The sequence below is a fragment of the Plutella xylostella genome, chromosome 14 (genome assembly GCF_932276165.1).
Source record: "Plutella xylostella chromosome 14, ilPluXylo3.1, whole genome shotgun sequence".
Taxonomy (NCBI): domain Eukaryota; kingdom Metazoa; phylum Arthropoda; class Insecta; order Lepidoptera; family Plutellidae; genus Plutella; species Plutella xylostella.
In genome coordinates this window covers 6,824,790-6,843,164 of record NC_063994.1, presented here as the reverse complement: position 1 = coordinate 6,843,164, position 18,375 = coordinate 6,824,790, and the positions used below count along the sequence as shown (strand labels likewise).

The window sequence follows — 18,375 nt, the reverse complement described above, 5'->3', positions numbered from 1 at the left end:
TGAAGCTCGCTCGACTACGGACGCTTCATGTATTCGCTTCTGTATTAATATATTCATCTATATTTTAGAGGTAGTTAAATTATAGTCTATTATCATGTTTATTGTAATCAAGGTAGGTTTTTATACATATACAGGGTGTCCGTAAGTTAACGTCAGGCCGGTGATAAAACTCATCATTCTAAGCAACTTTTGTTTGGGTTCTTCATACCAATTGAGTTGGTTTTATTACTTTTTAGTATGGGGGACTTAATTTTTTCCGGAAATTTCGATATTTTCACAGGAATAAAAGTTTAAAGTATGAAAATTATAATATTTATACATATACCAAACAACAGACAGGATCAGATAATTATTATGTAAATGTAAAAAAAAGTTTATAAGGGTACATTTTGCGATAGGTGCATTTTGCGACAGGTGCATTTTGCGATAGGTGCATTTTGCAACAGGTACATTATGCGATAGGCGCATTTTGAGAAAGGTGCATTATGCGACGTTATTTGCATAGGGTACATTTTGCGATTGGTACCTTTTGCGACTGAGCCTTTTTTTGAAACACCATACCTATAATGTATAGGGTGCCACCGTCAAGAGTCTACGTTCCTGGATCATGTGCTGGATCATAATCATAACTATTATACAGCTGAAACAGCTTGAAGAGTTACTAAAATGCGCTGTTGCTATCCTATTGCTGTCTGGTTGTATTTATAGTTTCTTCGTACTAAAATTAATTGGGGACAACTTGAAATAATAAGGCAGGTACTTATAATTTATACATCAATTTATTAATGCAATTTAACCTAAGATCATGCGTCATAGAACTCATAATCTACTTTTTATGGAACGTATCCATAAATAAAGTAACTTAAGACTAACACTAAATTCTAAAGAGATGTACATACACTTTTCTAATCAATTTTCCTAGCACATTCAAACAACACGGTAGGAAAATAGATTTCACAATTTTAACAATTATTTATTTACTTCACAAAAACATTTGACTGATGATCCGAAATTTAGTAATTGGTGTCATATTGGAATGTGTCTTATCTTTAGTAAATTTTGCAAAAAAACCTGTACTTAGAAAGCGAAATATAAATTAAAAACGTAAGCAGACTTTGGATACAATATTTGTAACACACATAACAGTTCTTCATAGTACTTGGTCAATATAAAAAGCTTTTTGTAAGTTAAAGTTTAGCTACCTAAATAATATAGGTAGTAGATTTATATTATGTTGATGGGATTTTATTTTCAGATAGATTTTAAATTGTTAAGACACTGAAGACTAAGATAGATGTATCTAGTTCGATAGGGATTCAAAACAATACAAAAATAATCCCCACTCATCCCCGTAAGTGGAATTCAAAAACAATACTAATCAATATGATGTCAAATGTCATCAGCACCTAAATGCCGATAAATTATATGCTTGGGAAGAAAATCAATCAATTCAGGTTGCCGTGAGACTGTGACTGTGCTATTTTCCGCTACATAGACTAGCAGCAAACCCTACAACCGAAGTCTAAGCTAGCTGTGGAACTTCAGCCACTACATCCAAATCAAAAAGTCTTGAGTTACATAAATATTTCCGTCAACATTTCTTCCGTGGTGTCAAATGCAGTCATCCTTGTCTAATGCCTGGCCTCCCGGCGGTGGTCTCTCTCCCTCTCAGCGGCGACGGGCTCGCGGTCGCGTCGCTCGCGGTATCTCTCGTCGTAGTACGGTGCCGCTCTGCTTTTAGCCGCTGGGGCGTCGCCGCCGCCCGCCTCGGCTGCGGGCTCCACTGGCGACTTGCCGCGAGGTCTGGTGGTGGGAGAAACGGTATGAGTAAAGTTATCTTCAAGTTTAAGCAAAATTTTTAGGGCAACACGCCAGATAATCAGACACCATAGAAATCTATTGTCGTCAGGTGCGATATCGCGACTTCCGGACGCAAATGGTTAAAACCTAATACGAATGGCAATTATATGGATCTGGATAGTATAGTGTTTTTCTTTTGGTAATCTGGCAATACATATATTATATTGCCAGATTACCATCGAGGTTAATACGTATTATAATAGTGGTGACTAAACAATTATGTATGTCAATGAAACTGAACCTGCATATTGCAAAATCCTTTTTTCCATTCCGTTACCCACAGTTTTATAACAAAACAAACAAAAAGTATGATTTTTCGAGGTTAAAAGCACCCGCAACCAGTGAGCTGTCATGTAGTCATATAATATTTATATGATAATGGAAGAGGCGACAGGTAAAGTTACTGAAGACGAAATAGAAAAAACGTACCTGCTAGTGCCAATGTTTCTCGATTTGCTTATGCTTGAAATTTTACTGCAAAAAATGGTTTTATGTTTCAGATACTGTCTCCTCGTGACTCGGATTGTTATCCACTTTTACGCCCAATTTTAAGATAATAAGAAAATAAAAAGGTTTTGGACCGAATTAACTGAGATGTAACGGAATGGACTAAGTAGGAATTCTATTGAAATATGGGGATTAGGGTGAAATAGAAGTGTATTAAAGTAAAACACACACCCTTGAAATTATACCATAATTATTTCATTGAGATAGCCATAGTGCTTTGTTATTGCTATATGAAATTTGCCTGTTTGCTAATGTTAATTTTGAGACACAAAGCTCAGTTGCTATATAATCAGGCTCATTATCCTCACCTCTCCTCCCGACTGTGTCCGCGGTTGTAGTGGTCGGTGCGTTCGCGGTCGCGCGAGCGAGAGCGGTCGCGCTCCCTCTCGCGGTAGTCACGGTAGTACCTGCAATGAGAGACGTTGTGTTCACTTGGTGTTGTGATAGGTAGAGTGGGTGACGGGTGCGGTCGATTGGTTAATTAGTTGTGTCGGTTTGAGGTTGGTTGTATAGTCAGACCAACGCAATTCAGCGGCTTATGGGTAGCTCAGGGAATGCCACATACTGAATACAATGTTTAATGGCAGAGAAAATAGGTGTTATTGCAAATATATTTGCTTTTCGCATCAAAACATAACAAGTATATAAAACTAGAATACTGTAGACAGTGGTGAAGGTTCCAGGGTATTTACATGGAAACATTTTGGCATACACTGTCGATGGCTATATAACTACTACCATGAGTTTTATGTGTGCACTGTCTGTCTCTGAGCTGGCCCAAGATCGTAAAGAATGGCGGCGCTTCACTTCGGCCCTTTGCTCCCCAGCGGAGATTGGGAATAAGTAAGTAAGTAAGTACTGTATTTATTCTCTGCCGGAAACCCTCTTCCACAGAAAGCAAGATGCGATGCGACCATAAAGATACAGTTTAACCCCCTTATTCATAGAGAAGTTACAGAACGTTTTAACTAATAAACTGTTTTGTCCCTCTCCGACAAAGAACAATTTGTTCTTTGACAGAGAGGGACAAAACAGTTTATTAGTTAAAACCTATTGTAACTTTTCTATGAATAAGGGGGTTAGTATTTCATTCGGTACGTAAGTTACTTAAAAGTATCGTGACCTATAAGCGTTAAATCTGCTTCCCCAGTTACTATTTACTATTCATACACGCGCAAACAATGAATCCTCAGCTTTCAGCAGCGGAAAATGTAACTTACGCATCACGATCCCGTTCGCGATCCCTTGACTTTGCCCTGTATCTGAAATAGAATATCCACATTGAACTGGGTCCATAACTGTTGTGAAAAACTCGAACTACCAATTGCAATCTAAATATTCTACTTCAGTGCTTTTCGAAATGGCTTTTTTAAAGTTATGTTACATAGCCCACATACGAAATAAAGTACACCGAGTACATAAGAGTAGTTTTTCCTTTGCGGCCCGTCATAACGTGCGCGTCCGCTTACGCCACACGAATCAATGTAAAGCTAATATTATACAGATCGTTGCAAAAGTGGTATAGTTAGCCAAAAGTCACATTTCGAACAACTATTGTTCAACGACGTAGATTTTAAAATTTGTGGTTATTTTTTTCAATCCAAGTGACTTACATAGTTTCTGATTATTATTTTATTTTACCCTCTAAGTCACTTTTCGGCTAACTATACCCTTTTCCACACCCTCAAAGAACCCCACCCCGCTCACCTGTCCCGATCCTCCCTGTCGCGGCTGCGGTCCCGGTACCTCGACGAGCTTCGCTCCCGACGCCGCGGCGGGGCGCTGCGGTGGTGCGCGCGAGCCTCCCGCTCCCGTTCCCGAGAGCGCGAGCGTTCGGTTCGCCGCGAGCGCTCGCTGCTGCTGTATGACTTGGTTTCGACGCCGTGGAGAGTGTCTTGGAGTGAGGATATGAGGATCTTGCAGCGGTCGTCGTGAGCCACCTGGAATGAGTTGGAGTTGTCATGTGAGCTTTCTGCTGGGGTTTCTATGCTGCGTACTTAGATGGAAATATGGACATATTTGACAGGCAAGCGCCGGTTATAATGGGAAGAGGCAGGTGCAAGACCGCTACTATTCGGGGAAGCTCATGTTCTGGGCTTAACGGGTCGTAATTTTTCGACTGACGATCTTCATTCGTGTGCATTTCGCAACCTATCAGACAAAGATCTTGATTTATAAAGAATGCAGATGCAGATGCTCTCAATTCTCATCTAACCTGCTCAATAATCCATTAATCTACATTCAAGTAGAAATTACCAACCTTGCTCTGTTTGATCAGCGATATCGCAGTAACCAGCGTCTCTATAGCAGACGCGTACTCCCCGGCCGCGGCATCAGACACGGCGCGGGCAATGGCGCTGGACGACACCGTCCTATTGCGACCCATGACCTCTTCGAACTCCGCCTCGCTGATTGGCGGGTGTGTGAGGTGCGGCGCCGGCATTGGTGCAGCGTGGTGCGGCGGTCGCACCGCCTCCGCGCCGGGGTAGCTCTGCAAATAGAAAGGTAAAATTTACAAAACATTGAAATAAATACGGTGTGCGGCGGTAGATCAAAATAAACGACACCAATTGGTAAGCTCTACGCTGCTCGGTTGCTATTATTTTACTGCAGAATTGAATTGGCTTCGTGTTTCCTTATAAGTGTATACGATACGATCTCCTCTTCACGTCTCCTGGTACATATCATCAACCAGTCTCTGCTACACAGGTCCGTTATTGACGTAGGTAGACGTCACGTCACGAAATCGCGATTCACGAACATGGAGCTATGATTGGTGTAACGTACAATAAATGACTTTATCATAGATAACAGAACCGTGCAGCGAGTTCTACATCTGCTATCCATAGCTAATGCTTCATTAAACATTATATTACGCATTAAGCCCACCTTTTGTACATCTATTTCGTATATTTGTGCAATAAAGAATGAAGAAATAATAAATAAATATATTACCTGTGGTGGTCTCCCGTAAGGCGGCTGTCGCGCGCCGGGCGGCGGGCCCTGCTGCGGCGGCGGCGCGCCGTGCGGCGGGTGCCCGTAAGGGGCCGGACCTAGCAACAGAAGACATGTTAGTAGAAGAGCATAGACGCATGGCAGTGCTTTCAAAATAATAGTATGGAGTGATAATTTTTGGCATAGCTTGTAAGAGGCTGTTACGGGTTATTGCTAAATTCCAACGTAGTCTTCTTCCCATCCGGTCTGGCTTGGCAGCTGTCGGAAAGCCAAAGCATCCGACTTTGTCTGAAGACCCTCCCTTTGTAGTGGAGATGCGCTACCACCATAGCATCTCCTTTCTGTCACTAACTCGCTTATATAAAACCAATGTCTACAAAGCCCTTATTACCTGGTGGTCCCGGCTGCGGTCCCGGCTGGGGGCCGGGCGCGGGCTGCGTCGGCTGCTGGTTGAAGAACGCGGGGTTCACGTGCGGCGCGGGGGCTCCCGGGCCCACTCCTGTGGACAATGGAGACCAGCGGTGAAGGAGTGTTTATGGTATGAAGCAGTTTATACGCATGTGGATGGTGCATACAGGAAGCTACTCTATTAACCCGAAAAAATTGAAACGGCTGCGATATAAAATTTCACCTGCATGTTATTTATGGTATATGAAGACCATAAGAGGTACTGTACGTATACGTAGTATGTACTTATATTTATTTTGATTTAACTTGCAAGCAGTACTTAGTATGCTAATAAGTTAGGGCAAGCCGTGGCGCTAGTAATGCTTTGTTATAACTAAAAGCATCCCTTAGTTTTTTTGGACCATCACTTTTTGCTTATGTGAACTAGCCTAATTTCTTTCTATGTTCTTTGAATTCAAAGTTATAGTGGCCATAGCCATTTGTATTCCAGAGTCTGGCAGCTGTATTCTTGTTAAATAACTGCCCAATGGTGCGACTACATAGTCCAATAGATAGCATTTCCTATCTTGTTAGAGCCAGCCATGAATATAGTGTATTTTGTATCATGCAATCGTGTTAGTACCTAGGAAACTATTCTACAGCACCTTTCATCATTATTATAGATTCTGAATGTGAAGCGCCTTAATAGATACTGGCCGTAGCAATGTTGTGTACTTGTTTTTAAGAGGTATAGCAGTGCTATAAGCCGCTTGAAGCCTCTTTAGTAACGTTTCATCTTATACAGCTTGCACTCTAATAAATGGCATTGTTTGATACCCAAGCAGTAAGGTACTACAAAGCTTAGTAAGTACCTCACTCTGATCACGTGATATCCTGCTACATAAGAACAGTTACCCACCCGGCTAGTCATTTATATCTACAGCTTGCATCCTTTTATTATTATAGCGGTGCTACAAGCCGCGTGAAGCCTCGTTAGTAGACCTTGTCACCTGGTATCACGCTAAGAACAGTATAGTGTCGTACCCGGGTAGCCTTTCATACCTACAGCACAGCATCTTATCTACAGCATTTTCGTCAGTAGTACAGCGGTGCTACAAAGCCTCGTTAGTACCGTCTCCCGTCATGCTAAGAACAGTGATGTATCGTACCTGGGTAGCCGTTCATACCTGCGTGCGGCGGGGGGCCGCGCGGGGGGCCCGCGTGCGGGGGCATCTGGTGGTGCGGGGGCGGCATGCCTTGCCCTGGCGGTTGCTGTGGGGGAGAGGTAGAAGGGTTATGAGTTGTTGCATTTGAAATAGTACCGACGCTTCAGACATAGGATGTTTTTAACAGCATGCAGATTTCATCACGCAGGGATTGCGCTTCATACAAGTGTTCATTATGACGAGAGGAATACGAACGCGGGAAAATGGCGACCATCCCGCGTACGTGATGGAATCCGCATTCTGTTAAAATCAGCTATAGTTATGAAAGGCAATGAGGTAGATAATACGAAGTGTGAAGTGTGTTAGAATAAAAATGAAAAGACAATCCCACGTCGAAGTTACTAATAATATGTTAAAGCTGCAGTTTTTTTGGTGCTGATTAGGTTCCTTCTTTCTATTATTAGAAATCATTGATCACCTAATTTCAGACATACATGCACACATTATGCTAACGACTGTAATCCCAGAAAGGGTAGTCAGATGATTCGAAAGCATGCCACCCGCTTTTCGCTGTACATATTTTATACTCACGTTCACTATTCGTGTAAATACTCAATTTCAGACATATAACTATAATAAGGCCGTGTCCCCAGTGACAGACTGTTAGCGGCGAGATACTGAGATAGTCTGCGCGCGTGACGCTGCAAACTGCGTACTAAACAAGCAGACTGTGGACACTCCATTATACAAATATATGGAAGAGCGTACTAAATCGATACGCCGCAAACTCAGTCGATCGCTAACGGTTTGCCTGATGAGGGGACACGGTAATATGTATAGCTACTCACATGCTGCGGGGGCGGCATCTGGTGCGGCATCTGGTGGTGCGGCGGGTACTGCGGCTGCTGCGGCGGCAGCGGGTGCGGGGGGCGCGCGCCCCACTCGCCGCGCGGGCCCGGCGGCCGCTGCATGGGCGGGCCTTGGAACTGTCGAGGAAATGGATGGTTGTAGTGTGGGTGGGATAGGAGATGCAGAAAGGTTTTAATGGAAATTATCGATATTAACTTATTGGTTTTAGTCAATATTTTAAGAGATACATTAACTGTCTGTGATATTTGATTCATTAAAAAACCCTTTCTGCAACTGGGTGATACTCTGAAGATGCACACAAAGCAGCATTTTATTTTCTAGGGTAAGTACATATAACTCATGGGGCCATATTTTTATCTCGAGAACACGTCACACGTCTTCTTGTCGGTTGCGGATTAAAAAGATATCTTTCAGTATATTATTAGAGAAAATTAAATCCAAAGAAGCAACAAAATACACACTCAAACTTTTGTATTTGTAAAGTATAAATAAAATGAAATTACATGCGTGTTCTCTGGTCCGCGCGGACGCTGCATTTGGGGTGGGCCTTGGAACTGTATGGTGGGGTGGATAATCGTTACAATTTACATTTTATAAAAAAATATAATTCATCAAAATTATTTTCAATTTGGAGTCATGTTGGATTTTTTCCGCAGCACGGAAATTTTGATGATCCACCGACTATGAGACGTTCATACAAACAAATCATGAGGAGCTGTGATAACCACTAACAAACAGATTTAGTACATCTTAATAATAATAAGGATAGAAAAACTCAAATTACATGCATATTATCCGGGCCAGGGGGTCTCTGCATTTGCGGTGGACCTTGGAACTGAAAAGAAACGAAAAAGTAAAAATAAATTAACAATTCATAAATTAAAAATAGTGACAAAGCAAGTGACAAAATTATTCTGCTCTAAGGAAGTTATAACATCTTGCTATTTAAGTACTATGTTTCGTAACAACATAGACTGGATAGAGTAAATCAATAGGGATAGGTAGCCGGTATTCGTTAGATAAGGAAGGCCGAAGCCCGACTCTTGTGGCGCTCCTTGAGGACTGTAATCTGAGGCCTACTCTTGCTAGAAGAAATGCTGCGAAGTTTCTGAGCTACTGCGCTAACCACGACTCTACCTCGTTGCTTCTAAAATACCAATGGCATACCACCAGCTCTCCGAAACTTCGTATTTCTTCAAGAATAAGCATCCAGCCACCAAAAATTGCTGATCATCATCATCAGCCTATAGCAGTCCACTGCTGGACTTTTATGTAGGTCTCTCCCAAAGCACGCCACTGGATGCGATCTATAGCGTTCCGCATCCAATCATAACCAGCCACCTTTCGCAAGTCGTCACCCAATCTAGCCTAGAATTGCTGATAAGTTACACAAATAAGTCTCAACCCCTCACCTGCATAGGCGGCCTATGCGGCGGCGGCCCCTGATGGGGCGGGGGGCCCTGATGCTGCATGTGGTGGGGCGGCGGGCCCTGGTTGTGCTGCATGTGGTGAGGGGGGCCCTGATGGGGCGGCGGGCCGCGCATCTGGTGGTGCGGGCCGCCCGGGCCCGGCATCATCATGCGGCCGGGAGGGCCGTTCGGGCCGGGGCCGTTGGGGCCGCCGAAGAAGTCTGGGGGGTTGGGAGGCGCCATGAATTGAGATGTAAGATTGTGTTAGATTACGAGTTCAGTAATTTAACCACAAGCTGCTTTAAAATTTTCTGTCTAGCTTGACTACCATGGTGTAGTTTCAAAATAACACCCCGGACAAATTCTTAAAAAAAAAACACGCACTCACGCCTTGTACTAATGTACTCCCTTGCGGGGTAGGCAGAGGTGCATTGCTGCACCCACTTTTCGCCAGAGTGTATGTTAGTCCCAATGTAATAGGGGGCGGGCCTATTGCCATTTTACGGGCACATCCAAGACCCGAGAACAAATATCTGTGTTTAAACAAATATCTGCCCCAGCCGGGAATCGAACCCGGGACCATCGGCTCAGTAGTCAGGGTCACTAACCACTACGCCATTCGGTCGTCAAATTCTTAATTTAATTATTTCTATTTTTATAATGCTACATACAGGTACCTTCGTAATGTCCCCAATTAACTAGTGTCTGACACCAACCTATGTAGTCTTCTATACTTTCAAGTAGCGAGTCTCTGACAAAACGCTGCTATAATTTCGTTTAGGTATTTGGGTTTTTCACCGTGGTGAAAAGATTGGTCAGTCGCTGACTTGCCAGGATGCGCCAGACATGTATAAGCAACTGGCGAATGTTACGCTGAGGTGCTTCTTTCGTGCACCCCAAATATATGGTCGCCTTGGAGGTCAACTAACCCACGAATTTTTAGAAAAAATAGTTAGGTAAGTATACCAAATGATTCAGAATTGATAAGTCTACAGTGGACAATCATTTTAAGCCAGATCAGCAATCAATAGCAACTGACCTCCTGGATGCGGCCCCGGCGGGCCCCCGGGGTGTGGTCCCCGCATGCCGCCGGGCCCATTGTTCGGCCCTGGCGGCGTCGACCGCGTCTTCGACTGACTCTCGAACTGGTTCAGTGCCTGCAAATGTTATTTACTCCAGTGATATTCGAAGAGAGGCAATGGTGCCTGGCTGCCTGGTGCATTTTCTACAATACTATGATTTTATGAAATTCCATATTGGTTACAACACACAGAACTTTCTTGACTTCACGAATGCTCTGTTGGTAAATAAGTATCTTTGTATGACTGAAGGTTGGCCGGGTAAACAGATTCCATATTATAAGAAGATCTATCAGGGAAATTTACTATAATGGTAAAACAGCCACATGCTATTTAGCTTAAGATATCAAAATTTTCAAGCTAATTAGAAGATATGAGATACTGGTAATGCTTGGGAGCAAACGTAGCGTAGGACGCTCTTTAGACCGCTGGCCCGACGAGTTTATAATCGAAATAGCTATTAGTGACTACATACATAATATCAGAAAGGCACATTGTCTAGCTGTAGTCGATTGTAGATTGTGTATTGATGATGAATTGGTAAATTGTCAATTGTTAGGCTTTAGTACTAACAATCGAGCAAATCTAAAAATGTAACCAACTATACACTCTAACGCATGACATAATAAGCATATTACACTATGGAATATACTCGTCCTATAAAGCAGAGTCTATATGATTCAAAACGGAGCATCAGACTATTCAGCGATGGTTATTACCTGTTTAGTGGGCAGAGTCACAACGGGGTGTTGTCCGTGGATGTCTTTCTTTGGCAAACGGTCTAGGACCATCCTCAAGGATTGATCAGAGCCGAGAGAGATGACACAGAACCCCTTAGACTGGCCATTGGCCCGATTCTCGAAGAATTTCACATCTTGAAAGTCTTGTACTCCAACATCCGCGACGGCGTTCGCTATATCCTGGTCTGTGGCCCACTGAAATCATGGAAATCAAACATGGCGTCTACAAAATGGAGACTGCGAAGGAGAGCAATAATGTCATGTAAAATGTATACGTACTGTGGTTTTGGAACCGAATTTGCTCTTTCTAACTGCGACGCAACTTATTCGAATATCATGAATGTTTTATCAGATGTTATGTAACGGTTTTGTAAGAATTAGTTATGTTCAAAACTATCTTGCTGATTTATATTCCTAGTACTACCTAACAGAAATTGCTAGCTTCTCGTAATCTATCACTTTCTCCATTCATCATCAACTCACTCATGCGCTAAATAAAACGCGGTCCTCTCGATTACTGTATATGCGAAGGAACGGCCGCTAAGGATTTCGTAAAAGAAACAGTTTTGTTTTATAGATTAATTTATTTCCATTATCACATTATTATTTTTTATAATAATTAGGAAAATCTCGTACGTTTGTTGTTATAATTACGTCAAGTATGACAGTATACTGAAAATATACAACAGGATTATTTCAGTTTAAACGTGGAACAAATATAATTAAAAAAAACTATAATTACTTACAAATAGCAAGTGAATTTTCAAACGATCATACAAGTAATAAGAACTGATCGCAACAGGTTACTCTTTCAATAAATTATCATATATTATGATTCGGTTTATACACAACCTGCGGATTATTAGTTATATCGTTTATATTAAACAAGGTTGCTGACAACATTAACAAGAAATAGTGTTATATGTAACAGGCAGTAGAACCAAGTCAACCAAAACAGACATGTATTTTAATTTTCATAAACCAACACGCGTACTGGATAAATTTTGGTAATATATTGTTATTATAATATAAATATATTCGACGTATTATACAATTTAGATAGTTCAACTCAACAAGTTTTCACAAAAAGACAAAAAATTGTTTTCTAACTGTGAGAACTATAATTTTACGATATGTTTTTAATATTTTAAACTGACTCAACATCTGACAACATGACTCCCGTTTCCTTATTTATCGTAGATACATTGTTTAAATTAAAATACTCGTGAAAGTCGTGAACACATATCAGGCAAACATTTCAGTATAATATGAATACAGACAACTAGTAAATCTCAAATACAATGAGATCAACCAATGATGAAAAGCGTAAATGAAAAATAAAAAATAGTATAAACACATAAAAACGCATGAAACAACCACAATATCATCTTACCTCCAAATAAACCTGATAAGAGAGAATTATTAGTTAAATAACAATCGCCCCAATTAAATCTTAAGGATAAATAATTATTAATTAACCGTAAAAATCTACTTGAGCAGGCACCAAAAATTCATGGCATAAAGTATATAAAGATTTGTCATAAGCCGGGGAGAAAATGATATAAAAACTTGGTATGCAAATGTTGGATTAACTCAAGAGATAATCCAACTGCTGAGGCCATAGACATAACATTTAAGATTTAAGCATAATATCAGATCACGCGAAATTTTATTGGGATTTCTAGAACAATAACCATTTTATTACAAAATGTCGAATCAGTACACATTAGCATGGACATATAAACATTTTGGGTTAAATTAATTAAATATCACAGAAAATACCGATAGTAGTCGTGGACTGTTCTTCCAATAATCACATAAAATTATTGGGGAATAAATTTGATGCCGACAAGAGTTGGAAGTGACCACTGCTTTATATCTTAGATTTCATTAATCTACTGAGAAGCAGACCTTTTTATGTTTGAACCACATAATATTACAGAAATCGACGAATAATTCAAAATATTTTGTCACAACAGTTGTACTATAATGTAGGAGTATGTTTACATTATCTAAATAAATAAATACATAAGTACATAAAAAACACTCATCATCTACATTCACTCAATCATAAAAATCATATCATTCAACAGCAAATAGCATGAAAACCATGCATTTTTGGTTATTGAATACCAAGAGATATTTACAATGCGGCAAATGTTACGGTTTGCGCGCCTACCAAAACTACTAGTCAGTTGCAATTTACATTTCATTACAATATTACTCCTTTATTACACATTTTTTATGCAAATGATTTTAATTTATGTTTACCTTTCATATTATGAGCTATTGCAATCATATTTTTTCATAATTAACATTCAATTTAACAATTTCTGTTTAACATACTCACATAGAATAAAAATCACAATTATTTTATGAATACAAAAAATATATATTTAATGGAGGATGTTGGTTTTTGGATTATTCATTACATCATTAATTTTATGACATTGCAATTGCAACTAACATATTTGTACATAACTCACAAACCGCAACTTTACCTATAGTTTTGTAAACATCTCTTATTCCCGGATTACAGAGGAATAAAATTACCGATATAAAGATAAAATATAAACTAAATTCTACAACTTGTAGAATAAAATAGAAATATAAAATCTATTAACTAGAGATGTCCCATAGTCCTATGTAAATTTTATCGATTAAAAACTATCATTTTTATCACAATGTTTTCTGCCAATATTAGAAAATTGACAACAAATAACCCAAAATAATAAAACAAAGATAATAAGTGTTGAATAAAGTAGAAACTTCATCAGTAAATATAAATGAGATAATGTAGGTATGGTAACCCTCCAGACGACTTTCACACATAACAAGATTTTTAAGTGCATTGTTAGATATTATGAAAGTTATGACTGTTATGAGAAAGACATAATGTTACCTTTTTCTAATAACTATTTGTTCGTGTAGATATAATCAACCAATTGTGAAGTTATGCATAAAATTTAAATAACCGGTTCATTTCATTTCAAGTGACGAAAAATGACAACCGTAAAAAAATCCCTGCGACCTATTTTATGACTAATTGATTGTATAAACTGAAATTATTCTATGAATTTAATTTCTTATAGGTATACACGTGACAGGTTCCTGAAAAATTAAGGGCAATGGTGCATTCAAACATAGAAGCAGAGCATTCACCTTTTTCTTTTAGGAATGAGTCAGATGCCTTCTCAAATGAAGTTGGTATTTGTAGTAAACTAATAGCTTAAATCATAGCCATACATAATGCTAATACTGACAAATTTTATCTTTATGGTACCAGATTACTTTTGCTAGTGAAAAATATGCGAAAATATACTTACTTTTATATTATGGCAAATAATTATGCTATACATAAAAAACAAGGATTTCCAATATGCAATATGAAGAATGTATTCAGAATATATTATTCTGACTTTAATACATAGAATTACTTAGTACTTCTACTAATGTTTAAATATAACACAAGTTTAGACATTTAATTTGCAATATTGGAGATGCTTGGAGCTATTGCATACAAGTGCATTCAAACAATTTCATAACAACTTTAAATTGTGGAGATTATCACAGAACTATCACATCTAAAGCAATTTATTCTAATGAGAACCTTCCCTTTTATGAAGTTGGTTAAAAGAGAAAGAAATGATTATAACCAATGGCAAATTTGACATAGGAAATTAGTATGTAGTGTGATAATCATCCATAATTGTTTAAACAAAGGCAATCCGAAATTGAGAAGAGTGCATTCCATTTTATGTAGGTTGATACATTGACGTGGGCAGTGAGAAATGCTTCTTAGAAGCATTACATAAATATGAGAAATATGTATAGTTGTTCATATACTAGCAGAATTTAAACTCAATTAGTGGTGAAACTACCTAGATAAATTTATAAGTAGTGACATATAAATGCTTAATTTCAAAACTATTTTAACAGCTACTACAGGTAGTCAGGACATATTCCTGAAGGAAGTACATGTAAAGTAACCAGACAAATACAGATACCTAAGGTTAGCTTATTTCTGAAGCATAGGGACTGGGAAACTATTGACAAAATCAATATGTATAGTGAACTATATTTCACTCAATCAAATCATTATTAGTAAGTATTATGTTAATGCTTAAATCTCTAAACTAGAATGCACTCAACATATTGGAACATTTTTTATAACATAAAACTTTTTTAGAAAATTCTTGCCACTACTGTTGGTTATGAGATGATTCCGGATATTCGGAATGCCTTTGATTCAGTTTGAATATTATTAAGATAACAGGATTACCAGATAACCATCGTAAAATTTTCCAGCACTAGTGTTACTCATTAGATTTGCCCTATACCTATAAGACTGGTACAGTTTGGTCCAAATAACTTGATAGTTCTGAAGATGGAAGTGATTACACTTTTGTGGTATGACAAAATAACTCAATGTCAATCTTTGAAAGTATGAATGTGTGGTTTGATATTTTGACGAGGTACAAAAGTGTAATCGCTGCCCTATCAAGTTGTTTTAACTGAATTGTGAGTAATGTTTGCAATTAGGCAATTTGAATAAGATTTTAGTTAGTGCGTATCCCGTTAAATCCTTTCAGACAGATACAAATTTATTGTGTACATAGTTCCCGAAGATAACTGAAACTGGGTTTGAAAAGGTTATGAAAAGTTATATTTTATATGAATGCCCATAACTGTAGGTATATTATGGTCTATTGGAAATTTCTGCAGTTGGTATAATAATAAAAATCCAAAAAAAGCACCAATAAAGTTGCAAAAATTACCACGCAATAATAAAGAAATCGGCAAATGAAAAAAGTGATCTGGTAATCCTGGCAATTGGTTAAATCGTGTAGATACAAAAAGTAACAACTTCCTATTACTTATGTACATAATTAACCTAAAAGAAGACAAAATTAGGTACAAACCCAAGTGAGGTTGCCGATGTAAAGCTGGAAGCGTCGGCCGCCATGATGGTGAGACGGCCCGTTGTTGTGGTACGACGAGTTCCCGTTGGTTTCCTCCGGCGGGTGCGAGTTGTGCGACGGCGCTGAAGACGGTGGTCGGTCCCCATCCTCCGGCTTCGAAGGCGCCGCTATCACGTCGTCGTACAAATCCACGTTCTCACCACCAAATTCATCCTGAAATAGCCGCAAGAATTCCACTCACATATCTATGTCAAAACAACGGCGGCGTCCAGGAAAATTGTATCAAACGTTTTCTACGCCTAATATCGTTAATTTCACACAGTTTAAACTCACCTGTCTATTAAAATCCGATTCAATATCATCGGCGTACAAATCTATATCGACGCCACCGTCCGCCATTTTGCGAAGATTGAATTTTTTTTCATGCATTGCAACTTTTTTGTTTTTAAATTAAACCGGAAACAAGGTTGCCAGTTACAGAACAAGTAAAATCTACTAATTTCTAGACGTGAGACCGTTAATATTCTGAAGGTGTGATCTGTCTTATACTTTGTAAAATTGAGATAATATTTTGTAGAATGATGTTTGATTAACATATCATTATGCTTGGTGAATAAAGTAATTTGCATAATTGCATCGATCGCAAACAAAACATGAGTGTACTGGAGGTGGTAGATCACGATGAAGTCTTTTCTGCTTAAGCCGCGTACACACCGGGCCAACGAACGCCAACGAACGTTTTTCGTTGGCCTTCGTTTCTGCAATCTGCTCTGTATTATGTACGTTCATATCCATCGTTGGGATAACCGTTGGCGTTCGTTGGGCGTTCGTTGGCCCGGTGTGTACGCAGCTTTACGATTATCTAGTCAGTTTTTGTCGTGTTATGATATACCAACTTTAAAGTCATGGCGCCACTTAAGTCTCATGTCAGTGCGTTCTTCTCAACCGTCAATACAAATACCAAAGCTGTTCATGTCCCGCATGCAAGCATGATGAGTGAAATAGCTGATGTTAAGAGACTCTTGTGCGCCCAATTCCCATATTTTTATACAGGAACTGACACATTTTAAGGATTCTTGTGTAAGTTTAAAATCAAAAGACATTAGGTATATTATGTACTTATAGCTATTTACAAAAAATGAAATGTTTATTAACCTACTAACGCCATCTCTGATTTCGTTGTTTCTGCTCTCGGAAAAACTCCCATTGATTATGTTATTTATACTATGGTAACATGGTCATATCCGGTAGAAACTATTAGATTTTATCAAAAATCATGTAGATGTCGCTAGCTGTTACTAAAATATAGAAATTTGATTAAAACGATTCATTTTTCGGTATCAGGGTAGGTTTACATGAATTTTAGTAGTATGTTTTTTAAACTAACTTTTGTTGCCACAAAATTCTATCTGGATTACTTACTACGATGTAAATCAGTTGTAATATTGCATTGTAATAAAATAATAGTAGCAGCGCCATCTATTGCATTCAATTAAAACTAATTAGCAGTGCTGCCACCTACGCCAGTTACAAAAAAACACCAACACAGTTGACATGCGCGGGTTGAGCGGAGGAGGGGCATCTCCAGTCGCCCTCGCCATTTTCCGTCAAGCTTGCTTCTGTCAGTCGCTGTGTTTGTGTACTATGTTGTGATAAATTCTTCGTGTCGATGATACTCAATGGGAAATCTTGTTGAAAACGACACCAAACGATGGGTCGTGCTTTGTGTTTGTGGCTTTAATGCATCGTGTTATCTGTGATGATGGCAAAGTGATTGATAAAGTGAAGTGTTTTGTGTCTTATGTCGGGCTGTCACAGCTGTGAGTGGGATCCTTTCTCTGGATAAATCGCCCTCAAGACGTCGGGTCATCGAACAAAAAGGTGACGCACCATGTCTGCGAAGAATATCCCAGGAGATAAGGTTAGTGCTGGCCTACGAAGCCATTAATGTTGCCCCATAGCTGAACGTAAAGGTCACAGTTTTTGTTTCTAAACCCGCGTATCCGTCTCCTTTCTCTTGCGTCTGGCCATGGCAAGCTGTTTATTCCACTAGTTTGTTTATAGATTTGGCAGGAGTTGCATTTTTAAACGAATGATTTGGTAGTAGGTAGGTATGCAAAGCAGCAAAACACTGCACTGCTGTTAGTTCCAATGCACCTGCAATGATAACAATAACATGTAAGCATTGTTAAAAATTCAGGTTCCTGCACATTGGTTATAGAGTTTCTCAATAGGTTATGAGTACTGACATCTGTGTAACTTCAAAATAGAACATCCAGTGCCACAAAGGTCAAGGCAATGGCTTTGTTTCCATTCTATATGATTTACTGAACACTGTCCTACAAGGATTGAAGCTCATCAAGATGTGCTATTAGGTAGATGAGTATGATAATGTGACTTGGTGTTATTCAACCGATAAACAACTTAATAATTTGGTTTTTGTGAATATCTGAATTATTAAGCTAGGTAACAAAAATCTA

The 18,375-nt window shown here is 39.1% G+C and overlaps 2 protein-coding genes across 7 annotated transcripts in view; one reads left to right on the top strand and one right to left on the bottom strand.

Moving 5' to 3' along the window:
- Positions 1 to 760: 760 nt before the first annotated feature.
- LOC105381269 (cleavage and polyadenylation specificity factor subunit 6) lies at positions 761 to 16,387 on the bottom strand. Of its 6 annotated transcripts, none has more exons than XM_048625309.1 (17): positions 16,229 to 16,387; positions 15,896 to 16,108; positions 10,953 to 11,168; positions 10,194 to 10,311; positions 9,158 to 9,375; positions 8,530 to 8,580; positions 8,249 to 8,299; positions 7,724 to 7,861; positions 6,879 to 6,981; positions 5,714 to 5,821; positions 5,323 to 5,420; positions 4,628 to 4,858; positions 4,075 to 4,307; positions 3,588 to 3,629; positions 2,676 to 2,774; positions 2,290 to 2,334; positions 761 to 1,803 (listed from the first exon to the last, which is right to left on the bottom strand). In XM_048625309.1, exons 1-17 carry the CDS (start codon positions 16,322 to 16,324, stop codon positions 1,632 to 1,634), a joined length of 2,232 nt encoding a protein of 743 aa, XP_048481266.1. In that variant the 5' UTR covers positions 16,325 to 16,387; the 3' UTR covers positions 761 to 1,631. The 6 variants fall into 6 exon arrangements, with proteins under 6 accessions (XP_048481266.1, XP_048481267.1, XP_048481269.1 ...); XM_048625310.1 differs by having other exon boundaries at positions 6,897 to 6,981; XM_048625312.1 differs by lacking the exon at positions 2,290 to 2,334.
- An 804-nt stretch (positions 16,388 to 17,191) lies between these two features.
- The window catches only part of LOC105383506 (ubiquitin-like protein 3), a 116,981-nt gene continuing 115,797 nt past the window's right edge, over positions 17,192 to 18,375 (top strand). Inside the window, exon 1 of the mRNA XM_038120543.2 lies at positions 17,192 to 17,816. Within this exon, the coding sequence (XP_037976471.1) occupies positions 17,787 to 17,816 (30 nt within the window). The 5' untranslated portion in view covers positions 17,192 to 17,786. The remainder of the gene's footprint in view (positions 17,817 to 18,375) is intronic.

Bases quoted from the DNA above. Each gene is read 5' to 3' on its own strand.
- LOC105381269 (XM_048625309.1), bottom strand. From the start codon at position 16,324: ATGCATGAAAAAAAATTCAATCTTCGCAAAATGGCGGACGGTGGCGTC. The intron at 16,109-16,228 runs GTGAGTTTAAAC...CGGCTATTTCAG, and splicing joins AATCGGATTTTAATAGACAG to GATGAATTTGGTGGTGAGAA. The intron at 2,335-2,675 runs GTGAGGATAATG...CATTTTTTGCAG, and splicing joins GGACACAGTCGGGAGGAGAG to TAAAATTTCAAGCATAAGCA.